Source organism: Heloderma suspectum, chromosome 6 (genome assembly GCF_057233095.1).
Source record: "Heloderma suspectum isolate Gila_16-S chromosome 6, 16-S_ref, whole genome shotgun sequence".
Lineage (NCBI taxonomy): Eukaryota > Metazoa > Chordata > Lepidosauria > Squamata > Helodermatidae > Heloderma > Heloderma suspectum.
In genome coordinates, this window is record NC_139463.1 from 119,305,065 (window position 1) to 119,320,497 (window position 15,433).

Below are 15,433 nucleotides of genomic sequence, written 5' to 3' on the forward strand. Positions count from 1 at the left end.
CTTTCACAACAGCAGAGCAGCCCACGTATATGTGGTACGCAGCAAATAATACACAGCAGCAGGAGCCAGCAGGAGCAGTAATTTGCAGTAGGGTTGCTGCGGTACATGGGATACAAAAAATACACAGAGGGGAAGTAGAAGGGGCAGCTGTTTTCCCTGTGTGCAGTGGTGTAGTGGAGGCAGGGCTCACAGGAACACACCCCGGCATTTTCTCATGAGCTGGGACTCTGATGTCATCTGCTGCCCCCCTCAGAATACCCTGTTCCCTCGGAGCATAGCTGCGATCCTCAATGTAGCTGTGGGGCGAATGAATTTTCCAAGCAACAATATACTGTTCCATGTTGGAATGCAAATATTTGGGATGCCTTGGTCTGGAATGGACCAAGTGGACCTGGTGGAGATGGCAACTGTTAGAACTGGCTTGTGGATATGTATCAACACAGCTGCCTGAAATTTTTGGACCACCCTTGCAGACTGTCACAATGAGCTCCTGCATTTCCAGATTTACCACTACATCACTGGGGGGGGGGGTTAAGTTCAATCCAGCTGGCTGTGTGGACGTTTCTGTTGGAGGGAGGGCAGATAAAATGATGGAGGTAAAGTTAGGGAAGGCTAATGGGTGACATTGGGGTGCTAAGGGGGTGTGAAAGGGGGCTGTTTAAATGAAAAGGGATGTGTCCATGAGGGCTGAGTTGAGAGGGTGAAGCTTCCATAGAGTATTTTATTTTGAAAACCTACAATGTTTGTGTGTGAGTGAGTGAGTGAGTGAGTGAGTGAGTAAGATTTTTATGCCCCTGCATTTTTTCTCAGACATCCAATGGAAATACCACTGCCTTACACTCAGCTGCCCTGTTTTTGGATCCCAGTTGAAGGCTGTGTATCTTACAAGGTTGTATAATCTTAGAAGGGGGCATGGCTGTGACTGTCATGAAGGGACCCTGAACTTCTGAATTTGCCACTACACTACTGCCTGTGTGTGTGTGATTTCCCTGCGTGTGGGAGGAGGTGGCTTAGTTCAGGGCTGGGGAAGTGGAGGTAGCACCAGCAGCAGATAGCAGAGGGAGGCAACTCTGACCCTTTCCCTTCATGCTGTTTTTCCCCTTCAAAATAGCACATTACTTCGCTTTCACCAGTCATAAAAAGAAGCCTCTGGTTCCTTCATTCAAAATCATCCAAGTGTTCCATTTGAGAATAACATATTAGTTTACTTTCTCCATTCATAAATAGTAGCCTGTTTCCTGTATATGCGTGTGTTTTTTCTGTGTGTATGCATCGGGGGGTGGGAGTATTTCAGGACTGGGGAAACAGAGGCAGGAGCAGCAACAGCTAGAAGCAACTACCTATGAAGCTCCCTCTGATTGGTCAGGATACCACAATAGCGTCTGGACTCATTCACAGAATGCAGCCTTCTACATTCTGCAACGCACAGTTTTCCTATTCCAGTCAGTCAGGAATTAGGGATGTACAGATTAGGGATGTTAGAGAATTCTGCCACGGATACCGGGGGGGGTGAATTCCAGTGAATTCGGCCCCCTGGAATCCGTGGCGGAAAGGAGCAACCCGCCCCACCACCCAGCAAAAGCCCTGCAAAATGGAGCCTACCTGGCTGCGGCTCCGGCTGCAGCTCCGGCGGTGGCAGTGGCGGCAGCGGTGGCGGTGGCGGCAGCTCCAGCTGCTGCTGGGCTGCTGTGGATGCAAATGGCGGAGGGGATGCCATTTGCATCCCTGCTTTAGGGATGTAGGGGACACCATTTGCGTTCCCGTTTTAGCTGTCATAGGCTACGTAAATGTTTACGTAGCCTATCACGGATAAAACGGGAACGCAAATGGCATAGGGGATGCCATTTGCATCCCTGCTTTAGCCGTGATAGGCTACGTAAATATTTACGTAACCTATCATGGGCTACCATAGGGACGCAAATGGCATCCCCTACTCAGGACGCCATTTGCGTCCGCAGCAGCCCAGTAGTGGCTGGAGGCCCTGCTGCGGGTTGGCCCAGCTGGCGGCTCCCTGGCCTGGCTGCAGAGCAGAGCCAGCCGGGCAGGATTCCAGGTGGGAGGAATGGATAGGCTCCCCCCCATTGAGGATTTCAGGAGGAGGGACGGAGCACCTCCCCGCCACCGTGGATGTCTCTGGACGAAACCAGGTAAGTGTTTTGTACATCCCTACGAATGAATGGAACAGATTCCCCACCATCTGTTCCAGTAGGGAATCTGCCTGGGGGGGAGACAATCTGTTCCCCCTCCCGGAATCCTCCAGAGCAGCTCTGTTCCATGAGGATTCTGCAGAACCGCTAGGGATATACGAAAGTCACTTACATTTTGATGGGGTGATTTGCAGTGGGGGGGAGGAGCTCCGCACCTCCCCCCAAAATCCTAACCCGCCTGGCTCCACTCCACAGCAACTCCACGGAGCCGCCGGCTGGGTGCATTCTCAGGCGCCGTGTGGAGCCTGCAGACGCAAATGGCAGTGGCTACGGCGGCCGCCATTTGCGTTCCTGTTTTTTTGCCGTGATAGGCTACGTAAATATTTATGTAGCCTATCATAGCCTCTGCAGGGACTCAGATGGGGGGCCGAATGCACTGGCATTTGGCCTCACCGAGATCCGTGGCGGAATTCTCTGACATCCCTAGGAGCCCCCCAGCTTGAGGGCCACTTACCTGGACCTGTTTGCATCCGTGCCGATTGCCGATTTAAAAAATGGCGATAGGGAGGATGTGCCCATAGGCTTATATGCAAAATAGAGCTGTGAATCTTGCGTACAAGTCTATGGGCACATCCTGCTGATCGTCATTTTTTTTTTTAAAAAAAAAATGGCGATTGGCGCAGAGGCGAATGGCTCCAGTTAACCATGCAGCTGAGTGCCGTTCCATGGGGAATCCTCCTGGAGCAGAGGTAAGTGGAGCCATCCCACCACGGATTCCTCATTTGAATCTGCGGCAGATTTCTCTAACATCCCTAGTCAGGATACCACAGCCTGTTTTCATAAAAAGCACAGTTTTACTCTTCAGTCTTTCATAGTATCCCAATGGTGGATGAGGAGGGAGTGGTGTGGAGTTAAACTACGCGGGTTAATTCAGCGTTTCCAGTAAACTCTGTGGGCAGCGTAGACAGGGTCGGGGAACAAGCCTCTCTCTTTCGCTGAGCAGCATCTACCAGGTTGATGACATTCAGTTTTATTCTGCCCACCCGACCCTGAAGTATGGGGGTTTAAAGCACTGTGTGACCCATGAAAAGCAGGCTTTTAGGTACAGTATACACCACTTTTCTTCCTTCGTGAGCCCCTGATGGACCAAAGCTGGTTTCATGAAAATCGAGATAATACCTGAAAGTGCTTCTCATTCCACTTTCATGTAGACGACCCCAGTGTGTTTAATTTCAGGATCCATGCCGTTTCTTTTTCAGTAGCTGATTTCCTTCTATTTAGCAAGGTTTTCCAATGCCCAAAATTTAGGATGTGTTCGGAGATGTTTCTTTTCTCTAAAATGACACACTAACAGAGCACCGGGCCTTTTGTTTTTAATATTTCTTAGGTGTACTATCATTTTTAAAGGGATCTGATAGTTTTTCCCAAATATATTTGTTGGCACTTGCACTGGATAGCACAGACCACAATGTTTGTTTGTTTGTTTATTTCATTTCCATACTGCCCAATAGCCAAAGCCAAAGGTGGTTCGCAGAAATTAAAACCACAAGGTGCAGCATAAAACCATATAAAATATGAAAGCTTAAAACCACAATATAACAGTACAACCAGAATCAAACCTCGCAGCAATGCAGTGATTTAAAATACAGATTTAAAACATCAGAGCTAAAAGACTAGGAAGCTAAAATACTGCGAGAATAAAAAGGTCTTCACCTGGCGCGGAAAGGAATACAATGTAGGTGCCAGGCGAACCTCTCTAGGGAGCTCACTCCACAGTTGGGGTGCCACAGTGGAAAAGGCTTGTAGCCACCTGCCTCATTTCCTTTGGCAGGGGTTCATGGAGAGGGACCCCAGAAGATGACCTTAGGGTCCAGGCAGGCACACATGGGGGGCGGGGGAGGCAATCCTTCGGATAACCTGGCCCCAAGCTGTTAAGGGCTTTGAATGTTAATAGCAGCATTTTGAAACAGGCCCGGAAAAGGACTGGCAGCCAGTGCAGCTGGAAAACTACTGGTGTAATGAGATCTCATTGGCCAGTCCCTGTTAACAACCTTGCTGCCCTATTTTGGACTATTTCGAAGTTTTCGGACCATTTTCAAAGGCAGCCCCAAATATAACGCATTGCAGTCATCCAGACGAGAGGTTATCAGAGCATGGAGAACTGTAGCTAGGCTATCTCTGCCCAGATCAGGGGGTAGTTGGTACACCAGCCTAAGCTGATAAGAAGTGTTCTGTGCCACTGAGTTCACCTGTGCCTTAAGTGACAGTTCTGGGTCCAAGAGCACCCCCAAACTATGAACCTGATCCTTCAGTGGGAGTGCAACCCCCTCCAGAACAGGTTGAACATCACCTAGCCGGGCAGACAAACCACCTACTAGCAATACCTCCGTCTTGTCTGGATTGAGTTTCAGTTGATGAAACTAAAGTTGCTGTTGCAAGGGATGAGCTGCTTTAAAGTATACATATTTTTGATTAGACAGATGTACAAATACAGTAACTTTGGATGTGTATCTACAATAGCTGCAGTGTCAACATGGGTGATGTCCCCTGGGCATGCACCTGCTAAAAGATTGGGTAAACTTTCACTATGTTCCCTACATTCACTTCTCACCAGCATGTTGTTTCTAATATTTCTAGTTCTTCTGAAAGAGATCATGGGCTTGTCCATAAAAAAGTGTTATTTTATGCTCCCTTGCAAGTTATTTCACATGACTAAATGTCAAACTACAGTTTATCCAGTTTGAAAGTGTTCTGTTTTCTCAAAAAAGTCAGTTCATGTACTTTGTGCTTAAACCCTCCACCAGGATGCTATTTATATGCCTGGCAATGTCAGCAGTAGGATTGTCTGTACATACCCTATATACAGAAGAGTCAGCCAGATGTCGAAGGATCTCATTCTTATAAATGACACTGTCCTGAAACATTCCTCATATTTATTTATGGATAGGTCCTGCCCCTTTCTGTCTGTAGTGACTCCTGCAAACCTGGTTATCAGAAGAGAAAAAAGGAAGGGGAGAAGTTTGTTGCTATGATTGTCATCCATGTCCAGATGGGAAGATTTCAAAACAAACAGGTAGGTGATGTGATGCACCAAATATTCCAGTAAATAGGGTTAATAACATAAAACAATTTTGGAAGAAGGAGCTGCCAGTGTGTGTGTTGCCAAGAGGCAACAGTTTTCATTAGTATTCAGAAACAATGAACACCCGTGAAGGCTAAAATTCCTTTAAACAGGAACAAACTAGTACATCAAAAAAGCAAAACACTGCAGGGCAATAATTGTAGGAAGAAACAACAGAGCAAGAGTATAAGACTTACATCCAGTGTAACCTGGTGGCTCTGACTTAGGTGGGGCTATGAATGCATTATGGGTTTAGGACATAACAAGCCACAACTATAAAGGAGCTAGCCAAGCTGGCAAACCAATTTTAGGGATAGGGTTCAGCACCTTTGATAGCTCCTTTTGAGTTCTGACTGAAACAGAGAATGGATTCACAGCCCCACTGAAACTGGAGGCACCATCTTCCACTGCGTACATACTTCCAGTTGCCGGAAACCCCCTCAGAATGGTGACAGATAGACTCTAATAACAGCCTGGTATGCAGCACCTTTTCTGGATCAGCCTGCACTGGGATTCCACCCTGCCCGGGAGTGTTTCAGGGACTCGTATATATTATGATGCTCATATTAATCCCACTTATGCTATGGCCATATCCCAGTTTAGGGATGTATGCATTGTATAAAATCCATTTCATCTGTATTTTGCAGGTTGCCCGGCACCTTTCATCCCATCATCCACCCCTTGATGGAATTGGATTTTCTTCCCAAATGTGTGCAAATTTGCATGTGCAAAAAATGCACAAATTTCCCACAAAATGTGCAAATCCCCCTAAAATGTGCATTTTCACACTTTTGCCTATTGGGGAAATGCACATATTCAGCCAGGGGTTTTTTTGCACATTTTTCTAAGATGATATTTGTGCAAAATCCCTGAGGGTTAGAAAAATAGCCTGCAAGTCTGTGGAATCCACTCAACGGGGGAAAAGCCAGTCTGTCGCAGAATGCGTGGGTCAGATTCATAAACATCCAAACTCATTTGGTTCCATTGCAGATTTCACTGACATCCCTCCTCCAGTTACTTTGAGAAAGTTTGGACACTCATGCAGATCAAAACCATTAGAACTAGCCAGTGGTAACTAGCCAGTATGGATAGTTATATGTCCATTCCAGACACTCCCTCCCATACTCAGTGGTAGACCTTGAAGTCTAGCAGAAGGTACATAGTGGGCGATCCAGTTGTACCAGACCATCTCAAACAGTTATCTGCCTGTGAGAAATAATCAGAAAACAAGAAGTATACCTGGCTGCTTAAAGCAAGAGGCCCAATCAGAGGTCTAGGCACAGAAAAGAGCAATTGTTGTTCACCACTAGCTCTTAGAAATGGAAACCATCTTCCACTGTGTTGACAATTTTTTCTGCACTTCCAAATCAGGTGGAAAATCATATCACAGTAATTATTCAGACTCTGGAACCAGATGGAGAATGTAGGATGAGGAAGTTCAGTAAGGGAGATTCAAGAGATAAATTCAGTACAAGGAGAGATTGGGAAGTATACCTCTGGTATACCAAGGTATCTTTTTTACAATGAAAGCTCCAAATGTGAAACGACAAGATAATAGTCAGCAGAAGCAGGAACTCCAATATTTAAGCGAGTTGTGGAACTTGGTTATAATTTTCCATTGTGATGACCCCTCTTTCTTTCTATTTTTAGACACTGATGACTGTTTTGAATGCTCAGAAGATCAATATCCAAATAGGGATCGAGATCAATGCATCCCTAAAGTGGTAAGCTTCCTGTCCTATGAAGAACCATTGGGGAAAAGTTTAGCTTCAGTTGCTCTTTCTTTTTCCTTGGTGACAGCCTTGGTGCTACAAACTTTTATTAAGCACAGAGACACCCCCATAGTCAAAGCCAACAATCGGGGCCTCACCTACACTCTCCTCATCTCTCTCCTGCTCTGCTTCCTCTCTTCTCTGTTATTCCTTGGACAGCCCAGGAAACTGAGCTGCCTTTTCCAACAACCAATTTTTGGTTTGATTTTCTCGGTGGCTGTTTCTTGTGTCTTGGCCAAAACCATCACTGTGGTTGTAGCTTTCATGGCCACCAAGCCAGGGTCCGGAATCAGGAAGTGGGTTGGGCAAAGGCTGGCCACCTCCATTGTCCTTTCTTGCTCCCTCATTCAAGCTGGCATTTGTGCTGTGTGGCTCAGAACCTCTTCCCCATTCCCAGATTTAGACATGCACTCAGTGATGGAGGAAATCATTGTGCAATGTAATGCAGGGTCTGCCCTCATGTTTTATCTTGTCCTGGGCTACATTGGACTTCTGTCCATCATTAGCTTTTTGGTGGCTTTCCTTGCCAGGAAGTTGCCCGACAGTTTTAATGAAGCCAAGTTTATCACCTTCAGCATGCTGATGTTTTGCAGTGTTTGGTTGTCCTTTGTTCCGGCCTACCTAAGCACCAAGGGCAAATACATGGTAGCTGTGGAGATCTTTTCCATCTTAGCCTCCAGTGCTGGATTGTTAGGCTGCATCTTTCCACCCAAATGTTACATTATTCTGTTCAAGCCTGAGCTAAACAACAGGGAGCAGCTCATAAGGAGAAAGAATTAAAGCATCAACCTGCCCAATTAAATGCATTCATTCCATGGTGTCCAATGAACGGAGATAGTAAAATTAGTCTTATGAGTTACAAGCTTAAGATAAAATACATGTCAATCATTCAATTCCTTTTCACATATCGTCTCTGTGTATCATCAGAGGTAGAGGTGGGACTTCAAGACCTTTACCACTGACCTGGCCTTACTAGGGCTGTGCATGCTTTGGCCTGAAGCCTGAGCTCCAAGTTGAAGCAGTGGACATGAAGGACACCTCTCCGTGGTGAATGTCAGGGTTGGATCTGAGCCCATAGAGTCCTAAAGCAGCTCTGATTCTGAGGAAGAGACACATTCCGTGGGAGAGTAACCCGCTCATTTTTCAGAGGTGCAGCTGGAGGGAGAGCCCCCCCTTCACATTCCTGGGAGCGACAGTGACCCTAGCATGGAGAGGGAGGGATATCTTGAGCTTCTAGATGCGAGGTGCAGGCGCAGAGACTAGCGAGAGGTTGCAGACACTGAGAGGAGGCGCTCAGCCCACTTGGCGCGATGACAACAGCTGCGCCCCGATGCCCCACGGGAAAGGGGGGGAGTCTCCCCTCCTACTCCTTATGTTCAGAGACTTGCTGCACTTTTCTCCAAACGGAGACCAACTGACACTTAGAACCCCTGGTAGGCTGCTCCTTTGAGTTCCCCCTCCAGAACAACAAGATGGCTGCTGGCAGTAACAGCACCTTCCCTAGTGGCACTGGCAGCGATGGCTTCCCCAGTGACCCCCCTCCCCCTACAGAGCAAGGGTACAGGTAAGGAGCTAGGGGCTGGGTGGCATGTTGAGGGTGAAGCAGGATTCGGATGCCTGAATCCTGTTTCGGCTTCATAGGCCGAAGTGAGTCCCCTCGCCCCCGAATCAGTCTAAGCTGAATTGGGCCTGCCTCAGAAGCCCCAAAGCAGCCTCTGAGTTGTATCAGGGGGTCCACGCACAGCCCTGATTCCAACCTGATCTAGTCCTTTAGAGATCTAGGAATTCCTCCAAAACCTGCTATTTATGCAATTGTTCAGACTTCACATACCAAATAGCAACCACACTATATCTTTGTATCTGCATAGTCATCTGAGATTCTGCATCTGACACAAATATTTCTAAAAATGCTACATCCAGGCTGTTAGTCTCATTTACAGCCATGTTGGACTTCATGTACAGATGTGCAGTCACCCGACTAGACATGGTGAAGAAAATCTCAGGGTAGAGTTACTGCGGTTTGGTATGTGAATTTCTCCTCGAGATCTTTACTCCTTTATGAAAGGGATGATGTGGCTTGGGGGAGGCAGCAGCCTAGTAGGTAGTCCTTTGGTCAACTTTGGAATCAAAGCAAAAGTAACAGGAGATCCTGGAGAAAGCCACGGAATACACAGTTATGACACGGAATAATGGGCTCAAGTTACAGGAAGCCAGATTCCGGCTGAACATCAGGAAAAACTTCCTGACTGTTAGAGCAACACTACAATGGAACAATTACCTGGGGAGGTAGTGGGCTCTCCCAAGCAGGAGATTGCCAGGTTTCTTAGCACCCTGCATTCAAATTCACAAGGCAGTCAAATTCTTAAGGTAAACAAATCAGTTTCACCAGAAACTGACCTAAGTCTGATGGGAGAAAGTGGTTTGTATGCATTTTAATTCATGTTTCCTAGTGCATGAGTGTTATCATTGATGAAACTGATGTATTAGATAAGTATATACCCCCCACCCCCGTGTAGCATAGAATGAGTTTAGTATAGAAATAGAAATAGAAATAGAAATAGAAATATAAGGCATTTAAGGTATATAAGGTTATGAAAAGCCTTCTAATCAATGTCTGCAGTAGCTTAGCAAGACAACAGGTTGCAGTAAGGCAGGAATGGGGCACTTAGCTTGGTTGAGGAGCCGGATGACCCCCACAGCCATCCCTCCCATGGGCCCCATGAGGCTGTGTGCCAGTGCCCATCCCAACTGGGAGGGGACACGCTGCACAGAGGAACCCCCACCTTTATCTCCCATCAGTATTTGAAGATAACAGCAGGAATCCCGCTCCCTGTTAGCCCAGATGGAGCAGGGGAGGGGGGTTATGCCAAGGCCCCATGCACCCAATGGATCAGTCTAGTGGACCAAATCAGCCAAAGTGCTGGAGATTCCCCATTCCTAAGGTAAGGACAGGAATTCTAGCTTTAAATTCTTACTGCCAGTATTTGGCTTTCTGGGAGAAGCATTTCAACCTTCTAGAATGGGAAAAAACTGCAAAAAAATAAAAATAAAATCCAGGAAATGACCAAACAATCAGTGGTTAGGGAAAGGGGATGGGGCCAGGGGAAGTGGGCATGGCCATCTGGGGAACCCAGAGGCCTAGGTTTTGCCCCCAGGCCTGAGGTTCTGCATCCCTGTCCTAAACAGAGGAACCTACTGAGTACATCAGGGATGTGATCCTATTGTGTTTAAGTCCGGAGTACGTAAATATAACAAGAGTGCAATCCCTTCGCCTTCATTGAGCAAATTTGGTGAGTGGGGGGGGGGGTCAGTGGAGAGAGGTCATGAGGTGAAGGGGGTGATAAATATGATATGAAGGGAAGGTGTGGGCAGATGGGAAGAGGTAGGAGTAAAAGGTGCAGTATCCAATCACATCAGACATCATGTCCTAGTGTCAAACTATGTAAGTCAAAGGAAGATATTAGATGTTCTCACTGACCTCTGCTAGCAAAATACTGTAACGAGTAATTTATATCTTCTCTATCTTCTGTTAACTAGAAGTGCAGTACCATCTTATTTCCACAATTATCTTGGATATGTTTGCTTTTTGTCAGTAAATGCTGTAAAATGTAACCTGTCTGTGCTCCTTTGTTTATAACTGAGATGTGGTGTTCAATCCAAAAAGCAGGAGGAAAACCCTGATCCAGGTATTTCCCTGTGGGCCAGAGTTTAGGAACCTGTCTGAAATGGAACCTAAGCATCTGAATCTCCTTTAGCTGTGACTGAATTATTACACAGTTAAAATTAACCCCTATAGTTGTCTTTGTTGTACATGTGAATGCAGAAATACGTAGAAGATGGAAGAGTGTTTGTGCTGATTTTTTGTAGCATATCAAAGGAGATACTCTTGGAAGAAAAAAACAACAGAGATGTTTCGTTCCAGGGGAAGCCCTAAAAGCCCCATTCACAGCAGTGCTGGGCTCTTTGCTTTTAGCTGGGTGGCAACTAGGGATGACGGAGAATTCCGCCATGGATTTTAGTGAGGCCGAATGCACTGGCATTTGCCCCCCCCGAATCCATGGTGGAACAGCCTGCCCCCCACCCCGCCATGGATTCCCCCCAGGACGAGGCTTACCTGGGTTGGATGTTCCGGACAACGGCGGGTCAGGGTGCGGGTCCGGTGTCGGCTGGTCTTTCGACCGGATGCTACGGCTACCATTTGCATCCTGGTCTTTGCCGTGATAGGCTACGTAAGTATTTACGTAGCCTATCGCGGCAAGCCAATAAAAAAAACAGTGTACACAAATGGTGGAGACTATGGCAGCCATCATTTGCCTTCCCTATTTTTTGCGATTTTAGTCTACGTAAATATTTACGTAGGCTATTATGGTGGAAAACAAGGGGAACGCAAATTGCAAAGTGGGCGCTATTTGCATTCCCTTTTTTTCCTGCCGTTTTAGCCTACGTAAATATTTACGTAAGCTATTATGGTGGGGGGAAAAAAGGAACGCAAATACCACCCACTACGCTATTTGTGTTCCCCCTTTTTTTTGCCGTAATAGCCTATGTAAATATTTACGTATGCTAAAACGGCGAAAAATAGGGAACGCAAATGGCGGCCGCCGTAGCCGCTGCCATTTGCGTACGCTGCTTTTTTGGTGTGGGGGGCTGCCGTGATAGGCTTGTTCGTGGTGGGGGGGAGGTGCTTTGCTGCTCCCCCCGAAGTTCAGGCCAAGGGGGGAGGCTTCCCGCCTCGCCCAGCCAAAATTCAGACCGGAGGGGAGGCTTCCCGCCCCTCCAGGCTGAAATTCAGGCCGGGGAGGAGGCGCCTCGCCTTGCCCTGCCGCGAAATAAAAAGTTAAAAAAAAACACAACGCCCCCGTGATAGGCTACGTGACGATTAACGTAGCCTATCATGGCTAGATCTACAAAGTCAGCCATGATAGGCTATGTTAATCGTCATGTAGCCTATCACGGGTGACTTTAAAAAAAAAAAAAGCGCGTATGCAAATGGCGGCCCCCATAGGGAGCCGCCATTCACGTTCCTTATTTGGTCGCTGTAGTCTACATAAAACTTTATGTAGACTACGGTGAAAATAAGGGCAACGCAAATAGCGTTGCCCTTACTTTCGCTGTAGTCTATGTAATCTTTACGTAGACTACAGCTACACGTGGGGGGCGTGGGGCGTGCGGAGAAATTCTCCCCGAAGCTACTTCGGGGGGCCGAACACGTTGGCACTCGGCCCCCTGAAGTTTCGGGGAGAAATTCTCCCCCATCCCTAAAAATAAGGAACTCAAATGGCGGCGCCCTTGGGCGCCGCCATTTGCATACGCGCATTTTTTTTCTTTTAAATCAGCCGTGATAGGCTACATAAACATTTATGTAGCCTATCATGGTGTTTTTAAAAAATCTAGCCATGATATACTACGTAAATCTTTACGTAGCCCATCATGTTTTTTTGTTTTTTGTTTTTTTTTTAATGAAAATGGCGGCGGTGGCAGCCGGTCGGAAGACCGGCAGCCACTGCTGCCGAACCACTGCTGAACCGCCGTTGAACCGCCGCCGAACCGCCGCCGAACCGCCGCCGAACCACCGCCAGAGCCACCGCTGCCAGGAAGATCCATCCAAGCTAAGTCCCATCCTGGGGGGAGGGCGGGGGGCAGACCATTCTGCCACCGATTTCGGAGGGCCGAATGCGCTGGCATTCGGCCTCCCCGAGATTCATGGAGGAAGTCTCTGATATCCCTACAGCCAGGAAAAAGGCAATTCCAGAGGCCGGTTGAACAAATGAGCTGATCCTTCTATTCAGGAGTCCTGTCATGTAAGGGAGCAATGCAATATCTAGGGCCTCTTCATGTGTTTTCATGAAAAAACAGCCATTCCCATAAAGAACACACACGCGCACACACACGCACACTCAATGGATTATACTACTTTTGAATCCTTTTCATTCATTAATGACATTTCTACATTGCAAAATAACAAAAGCTCTCTGAGTGTTTTACAAAAGATTAAAAACCCTCGAAGCACATCATTCGCAGAATAGAAACCATTTCCATACACTCTTAAGCAAACAGCACAACACTAAGACACACATGTATCTCAGCAGTTTTGAACAAATATCAATAAGAAAAAATGGCTTCCCCTTTTACAGGTCAGGGAAATTGAGCATAATTATGTTATGGGCACAGGCTGGACATGTGGGATGGCTGTTCTCAGTTCAAACCACCCGTAATTGTTCAGTGTGAGACTCTGCCTTTATTCGTAGCATTTCTAGAATTATGCAAATCTTTCTCGTGCGGCCCACTTTAAAGGGAAGTTATGGGGCAGAGGTGGATCATTCAAAAGCCTCCGTAGAATTCAGCTCAGTTTTAGGCCCTTGCAGTTGATGCCAACCATCAGTCATGGACCTCAGGCTTTTGATCAGTTTCCTCTTGACTTTACCTGCATGCAAGGAAAACTCCCATTTCCACTCTTTAGACATTTCAATGACATTTCCCTGTAATTTCACCATGTTCCTTCTTCATTTTTTTAATTTTTTGTCATCCTTAATGCTCTTTTTCTGTCTATTCAGACATTTCATCCCAAATTACCCTCACAGAGTCTGGTGGGGGTGTGAAGAAGCCAGGGGAGACCCTCCGACTGATCTGCAAGGTATCTGGATTTTCGCTCACAAGTGCTGACATGCACTGGGTCCGTCAGCCTCCAGGAAAAGGACTGGAGTGGGCTGGAGATATCTGGAGAAGTGGAAGCACTCACTACAACAGTGCTCTCCAAAATCGGATCACCATTACGAGAGACACCTCGAAAAGCCAGGTGTTCCTACAACTGAGTGCCCTGGTTTCGGAAGACATGGCCATGTATTACTGTGTGAGAGGCACAGTGAGGAAAGCGTATGAGAGGCAGTACAAAAATTTCACTTGCTGAAAAAGAGGCATGGGTTTGTGTGCAGCAGCTCTAAATGAGATTGTCCTTGTTTCTTTCTTCAGGCACAGAGACACACAATTCATATTGCTACAGTATTGGGTAGAATCTTATCATTTAGGGGGAGTGCAAGCCCCTCCAGAACAAGTTGAATATCACCTAGCCAGGCAGACGAACCACCCACTAACAGCACCTCCGTCTTGTCTAGACTGATTTTTTTTGTTTTTGTTTTAAGTCAGCCGTGATAGGCTACGTAAAGATTTACATAGCCTATCACTTTTTTTTTTTTTTTAACCTGGAAATGGCGGCGGCGGCAGCCAATCAGAAGACCAGCCGCCGCCACCAAACTGCAGCCAAACTGCTGCCGGAGCCGCTGCCGGAGCCTCCGCCACCAGGAAGGTCCACCCCAGGTAAGTCTCGTCCAGGGGGGAGGCAGATCGTTCCGCCACCGATTTCGGGGGGCTGAATGTGCTGGCATTCGGCCTCCCCGAGATCCGTGGCAGAATTCTCTGACATCCCTAGTTTCCCTTTTGTCAAGCATGCCAGTGTCTTTTGTTTGTTCTCTTGGAAGCAGTTGCTCCTCAGAGACACGATGTGCAGGAGAGCTAAAATGTCTTGCAAATGGCCACTCAAGATTTTTTGTTTTAGAATCACAGATTTGTGATTGCAGAATTTCACTGCTAGCTCCGTTGTCGTTTTCCCCAAAATATTGTGTATGACATCCGTGTTTCTTTTTCTTTTCACATTCAATTAATACACCACATTAGTGGAAGTGTGGGTTCCTGATTGTCAAATGCAAAACGTTGTGACAGCGACTGTGCTCCAGAAAGAGGTGGTTTCTTGGAGGTAACTGCAGATAATGCAATGCACTGATTTACACTGGTGTGATTCTGGGTTGCAAACATCTTCATTATGGGCAGCGGGGGGCGGGGTCTGAATGTGATGCAAGCTGGATATTTAATCTATTCTGTTAAACAAGCCACATTGTTGCTTTGCTGTTGTGCTGCTTTACACTTATGTCTTGATATATATCTCCTTCCTGGATCACTGCCTTGTTGTGGCAAAGGGGCTTGCGTAACTCAGTGAAGCCATAAGCTATGCCGTGCAGGGCCACCCAAGACGGACAGGTCATGGCAGAGAGTTCTGACAAAATGTGGTCCACTGGAGAAGGAAATGGCAACCCACTCCAGTATTCTTGCCAAGAAAACCCCATGGAACGTATCACAAGGCTAAAAGAGATGACGCCGGAAGATGAGCCCCTCAGCTCGGAAGGTGTCCAATATGCTACTGGGGAAGAGCAGAGGGTATTTCCAAGTAGCGCCAGAAAGAGTGAAGCGGCTGGGCCAAACCCGAAAGGACACTCAGCTGTGGATGTGTCTGGCGGTGAAAAGAAAATCCGATGCTGTAAAGAACAATACTGTTTAGGAACCTGGAATGTCAGATCAATGAATCAAGGTAAGCTGGAGGTGGTCAAACATGAGATGGCAAG

General features: G+C 47.0%; 1 protein-coding gene across 1 annotated transcript; it reads left to right on the forward strand.

Annotated features, from left to right (window-relative positions):
- The first annotated feature begins 2,127 nt into the window (after nt 1-2,127).
- LOC146342873 (vomeronasal type-2 receptor 26-like) lies at nt 2,128-7,820 on the forward strand. The gene is made up of 4 exons (XM_084808053.1): nt 2,128-2,147; nt 5,118-5,220; nt 6,640-6,709; nt 6,919-7,820. The coding sequence occupies exons 1-4, from the start codon at nt 2,128-2,130 to the stop codon at nt 7,818-7,820; spliced, it is 1,095 nt and encodes a 364-aa protein (XP_084664179.1).
- The last annotated feature ends 7,613 nt before the right edge of the window (nt 7,821-15,433 follow it).